At 39.6% G+C, this 17,083-nt stretch overlaps 1 protein-coding gene across 2 annotated transcripts in view; it reads right to left on the bottom strand.

Moving 5' to 3' along the window:
* Window positions 1–10,569: 10,569 nt before the first annotated feature.
* LOC108793901 (isoaspartyl peptidase/L-asparaginase-like) overlaps window positions 10,570–17,083 on the bottom strand; it is a 38,364-nt gene continuing 31,850 nt past the window's right edge. For both annotated transcript variants that reach the window (XM_018564852.1, XM_018564851.1), the window contains exons 6-7: window positions 13,393–13,503; window positions 10,570–10,796 (exon numbers count right to left, since the gene is read on the bottom strand). In XM_018564852.1, the coding sequence (XP_018420354.1) occupies window positions 10,573–10,796; window positions 13,393–13,503 (335 nt within the window). In that variant the 3' untranslated portion in view covers window positions 10,570–10,572. The remainder of the gene's footprint in view (window positions 10,797–13,392; window positions 13,504–17,083) is intronic.

The raw sequence follows: 17,083 nt of genomic DNA, 5'->3' as shown, positions 1-17,083 counted from the left end.
TTTTTCAAAGGTTGACCAAGACCGGCGTCACCGTACACTTATGCAGAGGATAGCCTGGTAGTTCCCCCTGTGAGTGCGGCCGCACAATGGGACAGGGGTAGACCGTATTCCACAGCAAAATATCCCATGAAGTGCTTGATCCAAAGCCCGGCTGCTATTGGAGAGATATACACGACTGAGAGTTCCACTCGATCCAGTGTTTAGGCAGACGATCCATGTTGCTGTGATACTATATGAGCGGGCCTCGCTCTATACTGGTATATGAATCAAAGGTAACAGCTAAAATTGATGGTATCATTTAATCCAGGTGCCTCATAGGACTCCGTCTGATGGATCCACCTACATTCTCTCTGTAGGAAATGTCTGTCCCAGTCACCCCCCTGTCTATGTTCATGAATCCTATCCAGTACAAAGAAGCGCAGTTTGTCGGTTTGTCCATATATATATATATAACATGGGCTGTTCGTGAAGGTTAAAATATATATCTGAACAATTCAATCAAATATTGTGATTTTAAGTATACCATTGTTTTGCTGATTTCTTAAGCATATGAACCTTTCAGTAATTTGTAGACTACACTAAGTTATTCCTGACATGTCTAAATATACATTGCACAATTATAATTAAAAAAGCTTTTACCACTGAATAGCAGTCTTTGAACTCCAGTCAAGTGACTTTGTCAAGGCTTGATTAATGTCACTCTTGTAGCTTTGCAGTTACAATGTTGCCCTGAGGAAGGGACCCTGCGCTGGCTCTATAATGCATGTGACACATCAATAAAAGTGCTTATGCTTCTTGCACATTACAAGTGAGTGTTGGTGACTTCTATCATTGATAGGACTGTGGCATGGCGCCATCCGTGTCATCACTTCGAGCACCAACAGTTATTTCATATGGTCTAAGCACTGTATGGAGTGCAGGTGATTCACTAACAAAGTAAGACGCTGCAGCAGGGGGATGATGTGTGTCAGACATTTGTACAAAGCCAAGAACTGCACAGGCACCAAAATGTATATGATTGTGTCATCCCTGATCCAGCACCTCAGTTTTCAAAGTAAATGCTTACAATAGATAATATCTAAAAGGGATGGCTTTGTCCTTCGGGGAGAAAGGCAGTTTAAGACTTTGTTATTTTGATATATTGGAAAATATATCTGATGTTGGGTTAACTTTAATTTGCCCTAACCCCTAAGAATTATGAACCAGATGAGAATGTTTTTAGAATTAATAATGCATACATTTCAATCCCCATCAAAAAACATGTATACTCACTCCACATACAGTATTTGGAGGTCCAGCAAAAAAGAGTAAGGAAGAAGTGAAGAAACACCTTCATTCTAATCGGCACCATGCAGATTATAGAAGAAACCAGGGATCCACCAATAACATTTTTTCAGTATTAAGTACGAGTACCGCCCGGCTTCTTGATTTCCTCAGAAGCCAGCTCCATGCTGTTTGGCCGGCTCCATGCTGTTTGGCATGGAGCCGGCCAAACAGCATGGAGCCGGCTTCCTGGCCGATCAGGAAGCCGGATGGCGAGTCATTATCCGCCACCCGGCTTTCTGATTGGCCGGGAAGCAGGCTCCATGTTTCCTTGCGGCACTGCCAGTCAGAGGGAGATTTCGGGGGTAAGTATTGGAGCATTTGGGCAAGTACGAGTACTTGCCCAAATACTTGGTATCGTCAATGGTACCAATACTAGTAGCGGTATCAGTGCATCCCTAGTAGAAAATTAATATGGTCAAATCATATAAATTGGCAGCATTATTATAATTATTATGGTACACTATGTAACATGCTGCAGTTTTGATATATTGGTAACTGTAAGAATGCCTTTTTAGTGCTTTTATAACTAATTTGATCAGTGGTTGTGCTGTATTACCAACATGCTATAATATTTGATAACATTAAAGGAGAACTATGGGGTCAGGGCTTTTCCCCATAGTTCTCCTTAGGGTCATGGAAGAACACAAACTAGCGTTCTCCCGTGACCCAAAGCTCAGTATAGCATGAGCTACAGCTCTTTAAAAATCAACAAAATAAAAGAAAACCATTGTACAGTTGTCCCAAGTTGCGATTTTAAGCATCTCTACATGGATAGTAACTGTGATGTTGACATAAATGATATCTGTGCATCCACTACAGAATATTAATGTTGTCTGTAGCTACACCTACCAGAAGTTCTCCAAGTTACGTATATGGTGTATACAAATGTCTACAGTAAGTGTTATCATTTCTGTTTGTGGAATAAAACAAACATCCAAAAGTAATACTTCCACAGGTTACATTACTTGAATTAATTAGAAAGTTCAAAGCCTTCAATTTAAACTATTTAAGTAGTAAATGTTCATCCACAATTACATTAGTTTTTGTTGTGAAAAGTATGTGACAGATGACTTAATAAAAACAGCCAGCTGGTTTATAGACAAAACATCACAATCAATTAAGTCTACAAATTAAAAGCACATAAAACATCTGTACTCAGCTAAGCTTTTTAATAGTTTTACATCTTGGGCACAATATCATTCACAATTTCTATAATTAAATGTGCATTTTGTTGATTGAATCTTCTAATTTATTCATTTACGGAATCAGCTTTTTAAATGACTTTGTCCAATTCCCCATTTAAAGTTGCTTCACAATTTTTAAATGCCATTTTTAAGCAGGCACAATTATTTTTTAACTTTACTACATATTTTATCAAAAGGCACTAACATTTCAATGAAACTCCATACTAGTTTTTATTTGGAAAGCAATAGAACCTCCCTCATGTGTTCTTTGGGACAGGAACTATTGGAATCTTCCCAACAGGGATTTAGACATCAATCAAATCCTAACAGAGCTTATAACTAGGGACGCATTAATGTGTCTGGGTTTGGTTAGTTGGGAATTAGTCGAACCAAGTGTGAAATCCAAAAATTGTGAACTTAAAACTGAACCCCACCTGTGGTGGTGGTGGGGTAATCTTGAGAAGTAATTCTAAGACATTATTAAGGCTAATAGGTAATAGATTGTTAAAAATGGAATGGGGAGGTGGACTCTGAAATGAGGGAATGTATTAAAACAAAACAAACTTTAAAAAAATACTACAGAGCAGGCAGCGAGTCCTCCTTTTAATGTGATTTCCTTTCAGCCCCCAACCTTTGGCCAGTGTCAAATGGTATATAGTATAGATTGTGAGCTTCTTTTTTCACAGTGCAGCACTGTATTATTCTTAAGTTTATTAATATGTCAAAAAAGAGTGCACAAAAAACTTTCCATAAACCTCCTCCCATCCCTTTCTCTCCAAATTTTCCCCAAAATGTTCAAAGTATAGACTTCAGGTTTGTGCTTGGTAAAAATTGGCTAGTGTCAGGACAGTATGACCAGATGTAGCTTTGTATTCATTAATATGTCATTTAATGTATTGTTTTAAATGTAAGTAGAATGTAAACAGTTGTTTTACTCTCAGTACTGGATGGGCAGAACTACCAAATTATTTTGACAGGTTAAAGAGCTCCCTTCTTATATGTACTTCATCTCTTTAGTTGTTTGCCTGGAGTTCAGCTTTAAGTACTGTTGTTAGACACTTTTTAGATCAGGTGAAGTTCACTTAAGAGCAATGTAAGACACAGTATTAGTACACCCTGAGCTTTTCCTGATAGAACATGCTTATTTATAGGTGAGGATATTAAAGAAAATGATGCTTACTACTTTTCCAACTCTAATATCTAATGGGGAATTCTGCTAGCTACTACATCTGCCACTGGGGAATCGGAACCTTTATCCAACTACTCAACCCAAACAAATTAGTTAAAAACTGCCCAATTAAACTGGCATAAAAACAAAGACTGTACTTGTATCTTATCTCCATCATTCCATACTTTTTTTTTACATCAAATCCAAAATGACCCAAAAGAGTCTTCTTGCTTACATCCTGCACCATATTTCCACTTTTATTTAAAAACTTGGTCAAGGGTATGCCCTGCACTGAACATAGCTCTGCTCTATGAATACATTTGCTTTGCCTTTTATATTCCATTTTGTTAAACCCTAAACCATTTTTGTCTGTTTGCTAACAGTGAATTTGAAGATATGTAGTTGTGCTTTGAATGGCACTAGGGATTATTTTGATCCATTGAAAACATTGCTGTGCTGGGCTGTGAACTATAGAATTCTCTGCATCAAAGAGACATGTCTCTACCATTCTTCTTTGAAATTTCTTATACTTCAAGGGAAAATATAGTGTCTTTTAGCGAGCACATACTGTATATTGAGGGATTATTTCAGTTTTTATCAATTTAATTTTTGCTGTGACTTTCACATTTTATGTGCTTGCTTTTTTTTTTATAATTTTGCTATTGCATTATAAATAGAGATCTGTAGATCAGCCACTAGTGAGCTTTTTACTTTGCTGCATTCCTTCCCTGTGTAACAAGTGCTGCTATAAGATATTAGCCACATAGGGGGTGCATTGTGAATTGATACACTTGAATTATGTCATGGAGCAATAAACTAGCACTACAAAGCTGGAATATATGTAATTATGTAATTAGCAAATATGTCTGTGCCCATGTATGAGGGTGAGTCAAAAATTATCCGCACTCTGGCTTTAGAATTTATTTGAATCAACTTTTAGAAAAGACAAATACATACTTTTTCGACATAATCTCCTTGCTTTTCAATACACTTTGTCCATCTGTCAACAAGCTTTCATATTCCCTCATTAGAAAAATGTTTTAGACTGAGCTGTGAGCCACAAATGCACCGCTGTCATCACTTCTTCATACTCGTAGGGCTGCTGATGAAATACAGATCGTGCTTTATCAGCTTCTTCTCTGGCCACAGCAGCCACAGAAATGACAGGCTTAAACTGGCTCAACCTGGAACTGATGAAATCCTCATGAATCCTCATGAATTCAGTAACCATAAGGAAGGTCAGCTACTGAAAGTGTGCTGAGCTCCCTCTTGGTCCTGAAGTGGTTAAGTATAATCATTCATGCTAGTTATTAAATAGCTTCATATGATCAGAGAAATGTCTCAAAAAACCTTTTATGCTAGAATTTGTAATTTATGCATTAATTATAATTTGTTTTTCATCAGGAAGATCCCAAAGCAGGCAAGTAAAGCATATTTAAAAAAGAACAATCTTTTTTTTACAGTAGAGGTCACCATACCACCAAAGTATATAGAATGACAATCGTTATTACAGGAAATTTGTAATCATTTTCAAATTATTTCAATCTTGAAATGTTATAAAGCCTAAGAAACAAAATATTTAAAAAGACACACTGAGCAGCCTGCCAGAAATCTAGTATGCTCCTAACTTCCTGTTGACATAGGGGTCTATTCACAAAGCTGCCGAAGGATCTAGCTGTAGCTTCGGCTGATCCTTCGGCTAGCTTCAGCCCCAGGACCCCTTCAGTTCAGTAGTAGAACCAAAGCGCTGCTGTATGGGCTATTCACTATAGCCCGTATAGCTCCCGAAGTTGGCCGTGCGGCTCAGTCGAGCCGAAGTCATATGCCTCGGCTCGACTGAGCCGAGGTGAAAGCCGAAGCTGGCCGAACTGGCCGGTCGACGGCCTGCTACTGACAGCTGGGTGGAGCTAGCCATCATCTCACGGCTGACTACGGCCACTTGCAGAGACAGATCAGGGTCTCTGGTTACCAGGTTACCAGGGACGCTGATCTGTCATTACCAGACATCCCAACTCTCCTGGACGCTCCGGGAGTCTCCCGCTATTAGATAGCGGCTCCCGGCCACCAGGGAGAGAAACACTTTCTCCCGGAAAGGTTTACTCTGCTTGATCGAGCAGAGTAAACCTTTCCCTCCTCTGTTGTTTTTGCTTCTGACATCGGAGCCGCCGGCCGCCGTCAGTCAGAAAAAAAAACAGCACAGGAATGCATAGCTACATTCCTATTGTCTATTTCACTTTGCAATAGCCAATGGCAAACTAGCTATTGCACCCACCCACTGCTGCTGTCAATCAACAGAGGAGACCTGAAATTCTCCATCAGGTCCTCTTCTAGTGATTGACAGCAGCAGAGGGCTGGTGCCATAGCCAGCTTGCTATTGGATATTGCAAATTGAAATAGCCAATAGGAATCTAGCTATGCATTCCTATGCTGTTTTTTTTATTCTGACGGCTGCAGCTGTCAGAATACTAAAAAAAGAAATTTGCAGATAGCAAATAAGCTATTGCTTCCTCTGCTATCTGCCATTTCAGGGGGGTGCTTTCTCTCCCTTGCATTACAATGAGAGTTTAGCAGAGCCGGAGGTGATATGAAAGCCGACTCTGCTGAGTTCTCATGCTACTGACAGATGAGCCTCCCCTGGTTACTACGTAACTGGTTACTACTACGTAACTGGTTACTGGTTACTACGTAACCTAGCATGAGAACTCAGCAGAGTCGGCTTTCAATACACCTCCGGCTCTGCTAATCGTTTTCTATTTTTCTTTTTCTACTTTTTTAAACTGTTTTCTATTATGTTCGGGACCACAGAGGTACCGAGCAGAATAGCCGTTCGGCGACATTCGGCTATTCACTCACTGCTGTTCGGCCACTGCTCTATTCACTCACTGCTGTTCCCGAACCCAGCCGCAGCAAGCCGATGTACGGCTGATTTCAGTCGGTGTACGGCTGAAATCAGCCGTGTAAGCCTGAAGTGAATAGCCAAACAGCGTTTGTGTTACTTCACTTCGGGTCAGTTATTCACACGGCTGCCCTAGGCAGCTTTGTGAATCACCCCATAGAGAACACAATGCATATTCTGCACTGAAATACCAACCAGCATTGTCAACCCTGCCTGTTGGACTACAGAACTATGCCTGTTCCAACTATGTCTGTCTTACTCCACATGCATACATTGATGTCTTAACAAGCAAAGCAATAGTACTGCCTTGACTCCTAAGAGACTGCGCACACACTGTGTGTGGAGAAAAGACTCTTGGGGTATGTAGTTCTGGGGGCATGCCAACGTCAATAGGAACACCACAGAACACCCAGAAGCTGCCGCTGCAAGAATAGTTCCTGGTCCTGGTGATGATTTCTCAGGGAGTAGCTGTTTCTCATTACAGGATAATGCTGGAATAGACCAGGGGAGAGTAAAGTCTGGGGATAAATTTGGGTAATGCCTGTACACACACTTTTAAAAAAATCTGGAAGTTTTTTTTGATTCACAGTTATCAGTAAATATTAGTTAAGGGCGGGGCAAGGTAGGGGTCAGGTGGCGCGACTGGTGGCGAGTAACTCTTAAGGCCTGGCTAGTAGCTCAGGACTTGAAATTTTGAGCCCTGTATAAAAGTGTATTGTGTAACGTACATAATTGCAAATATTTCCATTAGTGAGTAGGTGTAGTGTGTGATTGAATAAATAGTATCCAACAGTTGTTCATTACAGGTACATTTGTACCTACTCACATCCACAATAGCAGAGAAAAATATATCAGAATACATACGGTAAGGTGTTCTGAACATTGTGCTCATAAAGTAAGTATGATGCAATGCTTTTGAATGCAATTATACTATATGAATGACCTATTCATTTTCTTATTCATGCATTTAGACACCTATTATGCAAATTCTCCAGTACACAATAGTTTAAGTATAACTGAGAATTATCTGTTTGTAAGGAAAACTTTCTAATGAAATGTCTCACCTTCCTTTTTCTAAACAATATTTTTCTGTTCAACTTCTCTTACAGATGTGCTATAATACAGCTATTTTCATGGGCTGAATAACCAAAACATTTTCACCCATTAACCAATTAGTATAGTCGTAATAGCTTTAGCTGTACCATTCAAATGTAGCAGCAGACGGACAATTATTTTATGGTTTGGGAACACATTCTCCTTGAATCATTTATGTCCTCATTCACATTGTTTACTTCAGTATAGAGACATGCTGTTTATAAAATAATCTCGGTTTCTTTTACAGAGTGAGTGCAGTTTGTAGAAATGGGCTTCTTGCTTACACAATGGAGTAACTTTGTAAGAATAACACAGAATTACCATTTTAATAGATTAACGTGAATGTACAAATAAAAGGAAAAGTTTATACATTCATAACCAGTAATTAATATGTTAGGAAAAAAATGATAATGTTTATACTGTATGCACAAAATGTTGCAACAATGATACTATTAGAGATACTTCAAACATTGCCAGTAGATGTGAAATAAGCCTAGTGCTGCCCATACATTTAATGGCAAACATTCATTGAACAATAGATTTAATTGTTTATAACCATGTTTCTCAACTAGTGGGTGGCGACCCAATAGTGGGTCACAACCACATGTTCAGTGGGTCGTCATATGCCTTCCACTGCACTAGGTGAGAGGGTCCTCAGCCTCCCCCTAGCACAACACTGTCAGTTCTCGCATCAAGCAGCTATTTAAAATATGCTGCCCGGCACTAAGTATCAGCTTAAGGTGAATTGGGCTGGGGGTATGGCTGCGAGGGAGCTCCATCTATATGTGCATTGCTTACAGCTACATCACATGCCCTGTAGAGGTGCCTGGACTGGAGTGACATCAGGCTTCTGTCACCTCTACATGGCACACAAGGGAGATGTACAAGCAATGCACTAAATGAATGGAGCTCCGTCACAGCACAGCAGCTCACACTGGACCCGAGGCTGAGGGTCCACTCCAGTTCTCGTAAGGTAGGGAGACTGGGTGGATCGTGTTCCTGTACTGATGGTGCTTTGCATTGCCATTCATTTTCATTTTGAATGGCAACCCAAATGCACCTCCTGCCCACAGTTTGATCATCCACACCGTTGCAGTGCGACTTGGGTCACGACTTTATGAGCAAGGACAAATGTGGGTCCTGAGGTATCACAGGTTGAGAACCACTGGTTTAAAATGATCAAGATGAAACCATCTTTTCAATAAACAAGGAAAAAGGTGATTTTGTTTAATTTAATCAGATTTTCCATCAGTACCAGAAAAAGATTGTTTATACATTATTGATTGGTTAATGTAACTTGTTCAAAATGATTAAATAGCTATTGCATTATTCACAATATAAGAACCTGTTCTATGCAGGGGCTTTAGTATTTATATCATTCTGCAGGATGAGAATTGATACGCTTCGCAAAAGGCATAGCGTACCCAGAGGACAATAAAGTTTAAAGTGTAACTAAAGCCAAAACTATTTTTTACTTTTTAATTGAGTAGAGGTTGATTAGAACACCGGTCAGGTTTTTATTTCTGAAATGACCATGATGGGCAGCACACAAGCCGGAAATGTCTCTTTTTGGGAAAAAAAAAAACAATAAATCCACAGTTCATTAACAAAAAAATTGCATCTATTATTTTTTTTTTGCATAGGAGCCACTAAAGCATTGCAATTGTGATCAGTAGATCACGGGTGCAATGCTCTGGCTCCGGCAGACTGCTGCTCCCATGCATGTCTCTACTGAGGTAGGTACAGACATGCAATAACAGAAATAAGAAGTGTCAACAGATTACAAGTGTGGTGATGTCATGGCATTTGTATTCCATTGAAATGGTGGCAGATGGGACTTTTAGTTTCTCTATTCACATATCCTGTTAAAAGATCTGTGAATGGATGTCATGGCTGTGTGGGTAGAGCCACACAAAGCCAAACAAAATGTAAGCAGAGAAGATTGCCGCAATTCAGGTAAGTGGTGGGTTGGGGGGGTTATGATCTGACTATGTCTTATGTTACACCCTAAATATGTGTGTAACATGAAACATGGTCATAAGCATGCACTTAGCCTTTAATTTACTAAGGTCAAAAAACAAAAAGGTGACAGCTTGACTAAGGGAGCTTCTGTGTCCCTGACACGTTGGTGGTTTTGTTTTTCTCTTTGCACTGTTTTAATTTTTGCTTGTTGACCGTAATAAACATCTGGAGTCTTAAACATTTGTGTGCTTGCCATTTTTGTCATTAAATGGTTTAAAAGGTTTCACTGTAGGCCATGCACCTTCTAGTTGGCATAGAAAGGCACAGGTGTGGGATGGATTTTTGGCTAGGTTTTTAGTCCTGTCTGGTTTCCTGTTAGAGAGAATCACCCTCTCTATTTGTTCTGGTCAATGTTACCACTGGAAGTGAATGTAAAGAAAATCCCAAATGTTGGGTTGTTGTTGTCAAAACAAGAATAGATGGGAAATCTTCCAATTACATTAGTTCTGGTGACCCTGCTGACTACCTCACTTCCTGTTGTGGCTATCGAAGAATAAATGAAGGGAAACAGATCACAAAAAAGGTGACAGGGGTTATAACCCTCCCTTACTCAATCCAAAACTAAAAGAAAACCATTTTAGCTTCAGTTCTACTGTAACTTTTATTTTGTATTACAAATACAATTTCTTTGTTTATGATTCTCTTTCTTACCTAAATAAAAAAAATGCATTTGTTATATAATCACAAGTTACATAACAACTTTGGAAATTACCATGTTGTGCTTTCAAGGACAGTATGAACAAAATACTAAATGTACAATTTATGAAACAACCAGTGAAAGCCTAACCAACTCTAAATTACCAGGCAATTAGTGTTTCTCTTTTAGAAATGTTATATGTTATGACTATTATATGAACCACTCATTACACAGGATGTTAAATTCAGATCACTATATTTGATAGATCTATGGTTTCATGGAAAATTTCTCCAGGATTGAGTCCATACGTTAATATACTGTTCTCTACACTGGCCCATGCCATTCTTTTCGTAGTAAATCTTGCTGCCCATTCTCCAGTTTTGCTCACAGTTATTAAGCCACCTCTGCCTTGCACCTTGTTCTTCATAAAGTCTAGGGCATGGTCTGCTGCATCCTGTGGAGTTTCACCTAGTTAAAGAAAGATATACATGTCAAATTGCTTGTCCATTTGTACAAAGGACATGAACAAAAAAAAAGTGTTTTTATGGGTTATTCATTTTTTGTTTGTTTTCTCCTGCTTTTTCGCCCGTATCCCCTCAGACCTGTTATGCTGGGTTGTCATTAGAAAACATACTATCCTGGGCAGCAAATCCAGCGCTGTCCTGCTCTTATCCACTGATCTGCTGTCACAGCTTGGGTCTTCTGGTAGCTCTTCTGGCCTCTGCAGCCAGCCCCTGATGATGCACAGCCAATTGAGAATGGGGAAGGGGGGGCAGGGCCAGACAAAAAAAAGTAAACAACTTTTTTTTTAAAGGGGGAGGGGGGATTGCAGGGAACTAAAAGTGACCTGAAGGTGAAGGTCCACTTTAAGTATTTACAATACCTTATTTAAAAAAATTATAATACTAACAAAATATAAGAAGGTAATTATTTCAACTCTAGAAGCATGCAGGAGGTCAATAAATTATAAAAACAACATTAATATGTTGAATGTTTATTACCTTGAAGCTGCTATACCAGAGATACATACATCATAATTACACTTAAACCACTGTATCAAAAAGAGCAAAATCTAATTAACAACTGATCCCAAGTATGTATGACACAAAGTTTATGTAAGGTGCCCCCATATAACGAGGGTTGAAATAAACCTTAAGGGCTTGTTCACACCAAAAGCATGTGTGTTCCAGAGCGGTGGCTTCTGGAATGCACCGCAATCGGTGAGAAACTTCCCCCTGCGTTTTGAGGCGGGAGGGGACGTGGCGGTGCATTGAATTCAATGGCACAGTTTCCACGCCCCCCCCCCCGCCCGCCGTACGATCGAACGCATGGTAAAACTTTGCCAGCGTTCCGTTCCACTGCAAACGCAAAAAAATAGGGTTTGCCCGATTGCACGGTGGGCGTAGAAGCGGTGATATTGAATACAATGCACCGCCACGCCCACTCCCGCCCCAAAACGCAAGAGGAAGTTTCTTAGTGATCGCGCTGCGTTCCAGCAGCTACCGCTCTTGAACGCACATGCTTTCGGTGTGAACAAGGCCTAACGAGTTCACACACGAGTTTTGCAACTTTGGAATGTGTTAGTAAAACTGGACATATCTTTGCAACAACTCAGTGTAGCCATAGCTTGTTTTGCTCAGAACAAATTGGGCCTTAATTTAGTGCTTAGCTCTTTTTTCTGCAGTAAGGGCTGATTCACACCAGATGCGTTGGAGCTGCACTGGCCATTGTTTCCAGTGCAGCCCCAACACAGAACATAGAACTCCGGGCACATATGTTCTTAACCCTTGCAGTGGATCTACCACTGCACTGCAAAGGTTAAAGTGCTCATTTTTGAAAGATATTCTCACCCGATCCTCAGAGCCAGCTTGCTCTTAGACTGGTGCCTGGAACCTCTCACCCCCTCTTGAGTCATTACATTCTGTACACAGTGTATAGTACGTGAGGTTGTTCTGACCAAATGTGTATTGCATTTTCAGAATGTACTGTTGTTATGCTTTTTTATGCTCCTGACAATGAGCCTGTAGTAGGCACCTTTAAGAGTAAGAGAACCTCACTGTTGTGTGACTTCATGGGAGAAGACTTGCCTCGAAAAACCAAAGGTACAGTCCAGGAAATTCATAACACACTTTCACTATAACTTCAACTTGTTCCAGCCATCTCTGTGAAATACCAATAGGTTGCCTTTATCTAAAGTGATTTATCTTTAGTAAAGTTAACCCCTCATGTTGTGTTTGGTTCCTGCAGGTTATGAAATGATACCATGCTAATTAAATTATCATGTTTAATAATACTTGACAGCTTCTAACAGAGTATTCCCACTTAACACAGTGTTTACTTTATTTCTTTTTGTTATAGAAACCTCAAAATATACACATGCAAGTGTAAACTATAACAGGCTAGCTCTGCTTATAACCAAATATATTTCAGTTGTGGTGATTAGAGCTAGTAAACATATTTAACACTAATGAGTGTATGTCAGCAGATGATAGTTCAGATTTCTAAATCAGATCTAATTAATTGACTACCTGTCTGTCTGTGTCTAATTCTTGGATGTGCTTCCTCTGTTTTAGACATAAATTAAAGTAAATACCATCCAACAAAACATTATGCTCTCAATTTAACAATTAAGGCAATATGGAAATATGTGCAAGCTGTGAAGTACATTGATTAAATAATACATAATGTATGAGCTTTGATAGTAGTATGTCTGTAGAATCACCTTGCAAGGAGATTGTGTTAAATGATTCCTATGGTTTTTCTTCTTTACTGAATATATGCAATTTTTCATCACTGTATACTGGAGGCCAGAATCTTTAGCAGTTTTGACCTGTTGACTTTCCTACATATTAGCCCTGCACTTCTTAAATTAGTACTCAAAGGTCAGCATGACTATCAAATGAGAAATGATTAACAAATGATTTCATAACTGTTGTGTAAAAAGGCTGGGCTTCCAGCATTCCACAATCCCAGTTAGGTATTATGCCCACCTAGCACAGGATAAGGTCAGTATCTGAAGATTTTTATTAGATGACATAACGTGTGTCTTGTCTAAAACCCTTACCTTTCTCCATGTTAAAGAGTACAAGTCTTGCAAGTGTTACTTTCATTATGGATTCCCCATGCCCTGTTGTAGATGCAGCACCAATAAAATTGTCTGCATATGCTCCAGAACCTTGAAATAAACATGAAAGGCTTTAACTGACCTTGTTCTTTAAACCCAAGTGAAATAACATATTACAAATATATAAATACATGTTAGCATTGCTTGGACTAACCTCTGTTGTTGCTTGCTCCCTGAAGACCCCGGCTTGTTTTTGACCTTGATTCTGCCTCACCCTTTGTACTACGTTGCCAGCTCATTGATGACCTCGGCCTGCTTGACGATCCTTCTGCCTTGTGTGTTCTGCTTCCAGCTCCCAGCTTCCTCAGCTCATCGGATCTAAAGCCTTCTGGATCCTCTTCGGTGCATCCACATCCTGCTTCCTGCCCGGGTCTAAGCACTTCATCTAATCTCGCAGGCGCAACAGGCTAACCAGCCTCTGGCACCCTTGCCCCTCTGTGCCCCGGCGCCCCTGTAACCAATCCAGGTGCTCCGGGACCGGAGCTGTGAGAGAGGCCGCCCTCGTCAACTCAGACTCCTCTAAAGGTACTTGACAGTACTATTAGATGTATTTAGTCTAGCATCATTCAGTCTGGAACACTGAGGACATTCCTGTGAGTGCAAGGTGTCATGGACCCCTAAGGGGTTGTCACCATAATGTCCATCACCACAATGTAATGATTCAGAGAGAGGAACTGACATCATTATATAATCTATGCATCATTTTACTACAGGCCACTACTGGAAGAAGATCACAAGAAAAAAGTGTGTGTGTGGGGTGGGGGATTGGCTAAAAGGTGGTGATAGGGAGCCTGCAGTTGGGCTCTAATATGAAGAAAGTAGACTTGTGCGCCGTCAAAAAATGTGTTTAGTTTTGGAATATCCGTTATTTCATAATTCGTGTCCGAAACTCAATTCAGATTCGTACGAAATACGAATTTTCGTTAGTTTCGGCACATTTTCGTAACTTTACAAACATTCGTTATGATGAAGTCAAAAAGCAAAAATACCTTTGCTATTATTGGAGTCGATGGTAGTTGTTTTTTCTACCCGAAATACGAAATTCCGAATTTGGGTCCAAATTTCGTATTTCGGAGAAAAAAAAAAAAACTACCATCAACTCCTGTATTGTAATGCAACTCTCAGCAACAGAAGAGAAAACCTCTGATTGGTCAACCAAACGAAATACGAATTCCGTTAACGGATTTCGGATCCGAATTTCGGATTAAAAAAAAACTCATCAACTCCAATATTAACAAAGGTATTTTGCTTTTTAACTTCATCATAACGAATGTTCGTAACGGAACGAAATTCTGTCAATGGAATTTCGTATTTCCTGCCTGTATTGTAATGCAACCCTCAGCAGCAGCGGGTCCGTATTTCGGATAAAAAAAAAAATCTTGTCATGTTGTTCAACGGAATTTCGTATTTTGGATATAATTCGGAAACTGCAATTCGGATTGCGGATGCTTCCGAATTTCAGGAAAATTCGTACGAATTTCGATTCGTAACGAAACGAATTGCACATGTCTAGAAGAAAGTAGCTTTCTTCTAACTAACTGTTAAAGCAAGCACATGTGCTGGGCTTAAGTAAAATATTTCTTGTATAGGTAACCACTACCCAACAACTATTTTCAATACAAGTTTGCAAATAATAGTAAGACGTTTCCAGCTTGCAAACACATGTATTCATAAAAGACTCTAGTCTCTAGACAATCATTTTTGAAAAAACCTCTTTACATAACCGGCCATACTTCTGCTTTAAGAAAACAGGTGTCTGTTTTAGGGTTTAGGTCAATGGGCTTTGTGCTTGTTTCATGAGTTTGAGACACATCTAAAATCATGCAGAATCCAATGAAAGTTGCAGTTGACCCTCTATAGACCTGCATCTGACCTGTTTTCTAGTGGGTTTTGCATTCCCATTAACTTGTAACCTGTTTGAAACAAACAAAAGCTCATTGACACAAGCTAGGGTTGCACAGATACTTTTCGAGTACCAGTGCAGATACTTGGCATTTTCATGAGAACTACCAGGGTTGCAGTGGTTGCAGCTGGGACCTGGCTCTGGTGCTCCACCACTGTCCTGAAATCATTAGTCTGTATTGTTTTAGAAAAACTATCACAAGACAATAAACAAAAATGTATCAGTACTCGTACTTGTAAGTACTTGGCAAGTACCAGTACTCGTACTCGCAAAACTGGTATCTGTGCATCCCTTTATTTATATTTATAAAAACAAAATCGTACATTAAAACAGAGATGTACAAATCCCAGGAGCTCCGTGTGCTCCTTACAATTGACAGCTGCCTCCTAATTTTTGAATTTTTCTCTTGTGTAGTCTTGGAGCTCAAAAGTATCGGTACATGTACTCATAATTGGGGAAACAAAGTGCTGGAAGGAGGAGGAAACCTGTCACATGACTGACAGGTCATATAATAGGACTTCCCCCCTATCTGGAGGATTTCTTTGCCATGTTATGCAGAAAATACATGATTGACAACTCTGGATTCACACCACACTGTCCATTGTTATAAATAAAATGTAAAAGGGCAGCGCATTGTGGAGTAATAAGTTCTTATTTTCTGCAAAGTTCTTTTAAATAGGCCTTTTCGTGAACACCAAGCTCTACGGATGTGGATTTGTTAAATGCTACTCGGCAACTGATCAGCTATTAGTAACCTGGCATATTGGTTAACAACTCCCTCTGTCTCACCGCCAAAAAAACAGAAACATATTTGTAAAGCAGTAAATGTGGCATTCATCACACATTTACTGTAATCTGTACAATCTGTACAACTGTACTGTAATCTGTAATCTGTAATCATATGCACCAGAAATATTCCACTTGTAAATGTTTGCTGAGTATTACATTCACTGCTTTAAAAATGTACCCCTTATAGTAGCTGCAGGAGACATGTGCAAAGGGGAAACCTGGTGTGCGCATGCTGACTGCCTGTTTGCAAAGTATTACTAAACTGTTATAACTAGGGATGCACCGATACCACTTTTTTTAAGACCAAGTACGAGTACCGATACTTTTGATCAAGTACTCGCAGATACCAATTACCGATACTTTTTCTTAAAGGGACAGGTCACATTTTTTCTAAAGCAATACAAACTAATGCTTTAAGTTCACTTTCTTAATATTGTGATTCATGAGATGAGGGAGCATGACGCCGGCTTCCCGGCTAATCAGAATGCCAAGCGCTGCGTCATTACACGGCGCCCGGCTTCCGGATTTGCTAGCTTCCTGATCAATCGGGAAGCCGGGCAGCGGCTTGTTTAGTTTACTATCACTATTGATATATCATCAAAGGGATCAGCAGATCAGCCAATCAGAAATCATTTCAGTGTTTGTGAATGGTGAATGGTGAGAATGGTGAGGCATTGTATAATAATTCAGAGCTCAAAAGTGTCTAGGAGGATTCAGAGACTCATCCAGAAGAGACCCATAGGTGCATATATAGATTGCAAATATATGTTGTGTACATATGATGGTGTGTGTATCCTTATGGAGCCTTTGTCATCTGACTCACAGGGCTTTTGTTTTATTTTAGAATTAACCAGAAAAATATGCACGCTACTCCCTAATCAAAATAGCTATCAAATCAGCTGTGCATATAGTGAAAAACACTATATATATATGTATATA

This window comes from Nanorana parkeri, unplaced genomic scaffold, assembly GCF_000935625.1.
Source record: "Nanorana parkeri isolate BGI_ZX_2015 unplaced genomic scaffold, ASM93562v1 scaffold789, whole genome shotgun sequence".
Taxonomy (NCBI): domain Eukaryota; kingdom Metazoa; phylum Chordata; class Amphibia; order Anura; family Dicroglossidae; genus Nanorana; species Nanorana parkeri.
The sequence above is the reverse complement of the archived record's forward strand: the minus strand, read 5'-3'. Positions and strand labels throughout refer to the sequence as shown.